The sequence below is a fragment of the Olea europaea genome, unplaced genomic scaffold (genome assembly GCF_002742605.1).
Source record: "Olea europaea var. sylvestris unplaced genomic scaffold, O_europaea_v1 scaffold29121, whole genome shotgun sequence".
Classification (NCBI taxonomy): domain Eukaryota; kingdom Viridiplantae; phylum Streptophyta; class Magnoliopsida; order Lamiales; family Oleaceae; genus Olea; species Olea europaea.
In genome coordinates this window covers 1-1,406 of record NW_019247696.1, presented here as the reverse complement: position 1 = coordinate 1,406, position 1,406 = coordinate 1, and the positions used below count along the sequence as shown (strand labels likewise).

At 44.5% G+C, this 1,406-nt stretch overlaps 2 protein-coding genes across 2 annotated transcripts; both read left to right on the top strand.

The window, feature by feature from the left end:
* Nucleotides 1-5: 5 nt before the first annotated feature.
* LOC111384441 lies at nt 6-1,179 on the top strand (the record flags this gene model as incomplete). Its single annotated transcript, XM_023008718.1, has 2 exons — nt 6-28; nt 115-1,179. Coding segments are annotated over 2 exons (435 nt in total), but the record flags the coding sequence as incomplete, so codon positions are not given.
* Nucleotides 371-1,179, top strand: LOC111384442. The gene has a single exon (XM_023008719.1). The coding sequence runs from the start codon at nt 554-556 to the stop codon at nt 905-907; it is 354 nt and encodes a 117-aa protein (XP_022864487.1). The 5' UTR covers nt 371-553; the 3' UTR covers nt 908-1,179.
* Nucleotides 1,180-1,406: the final 227 nt, after the last annotated feature.

The window sequence follows — 1,406 nt, the reverse complement described above, 5'->3', positions numbered from 1 at the left end:
GATAATGTCAGTGCCAACGATATCTGAGGTCAGATCGCCGGACACTCCAAATCTGCGCATTAGAAATGAGATTTCTCTTACAGATCCTTACTTATTTTCCCCCAAAGCTCCCAGGTGTTCGAGCCGCTGGAAAGAGCTCCTAGGCCTGAAAAAACTCTACCAAAACAGCAATGCAAAGCCAGAAGATCAAAAGGCGGCATCAGCATCCAATCACAACAATAGTAAAAATGCGGCCAGAAGCTTGAAGCACTTTCTCAACCGCAGTTCAAAATCATCCGTAAACGCATCCATTGACTCATCTTTAAGCCTCCCATTATTGAAGGACATGGACAATGAGTCGCTCTCAATTTCCTCTCGGCTTTCACTCTCGTCTTCTTCATCAGGTCACGAGCACGATGATCTCCCAAGGCTCTCTCTCGATTCCGATGAACCGAGTACTCTCTCCCGTAGCTCTCACCGGAAGACAAACACTCTTTCCAGAGTTCGAGTAGTTAGACCTAGGGCATTATCTTCAGAGAACCCTTGAACGGCAACTCGAGTGGCTCGTAGCCCAATGCGGAGAGCACAGGAGCCTACTGCACAATCGTGTGGAGTTTCAGCGGATAGTCCTCGCATGAACTCTTCTGGTAAAGTCGTGTTCAATGGCTTGGAGAGAAGTTCCAGTAGTCCGAGCAGTTTCAATGGTGGCCACGGATACAAACACCGAGGAATGGAGAGATCTTATTCAGCTAATGTCCGTATTACTCCGGTTCTGAATGTTCCGGTTTGTTCACTTCGAGGCTCGTCGAAATCTGGTGTTTTTGGCTTATTTTCTTCGCAACAGAAGAAAGATAGTGGCGGTGGCGGTAGTAGCAATGGTGGTGGCAACAGAGACAGCAAAGTCATAGCAAAGAACCGCACGGATTGAACTTGAGAGAGGGAAAGCATGTTTTGCGGTAACACCTCTCTTTTTTCACCTTCTACCCTGGTTTTCTAGCTTTCTGTTTTTTCCCCCTTTTTTTCTTTTAATGTTGATGCTTGAGTTTTTGACAGTGATTAGGGAGTTCCTTTTGGTATTTTTCCTGGGAGATTTTTAGACTGCTTTATGTACATAAATGAGGGAGTGGGAATCTCTTTGTTTTTCTTTGGTTTGTTCCAACTCAAGTGCTGAAATGTAATGCTAGATTTTCTCCGTTGTAATGAGTCATTAAGAAGTTCGTTCCCCTATTCCATCGTCTTGTTTTGCTTATGAGAAAGCGATATGAAATCTCTGTTTCTTCTACTTTTCAAAAGTCTCTTTTTCTTTCCAATCCAATCATGATGATTTTAGTGGGCATGAGAGTTGTGCATGTGACTGTCCTGTCATTTGCCATCGGTGTAGTCCACGCGCCACCGATGCGGTTCATTAAGTTAAACAAGTAGCATTT

What these genes read in the sequence shown, in the direction of transcription:
- LOC111384442 (XM_023008719.1), top strand. Translation starts at nt 554, where the DNA reads ATGCGGAGAGCACAGGAGCCTACTGCACAATCGTGTGGAGTTTCAGCG.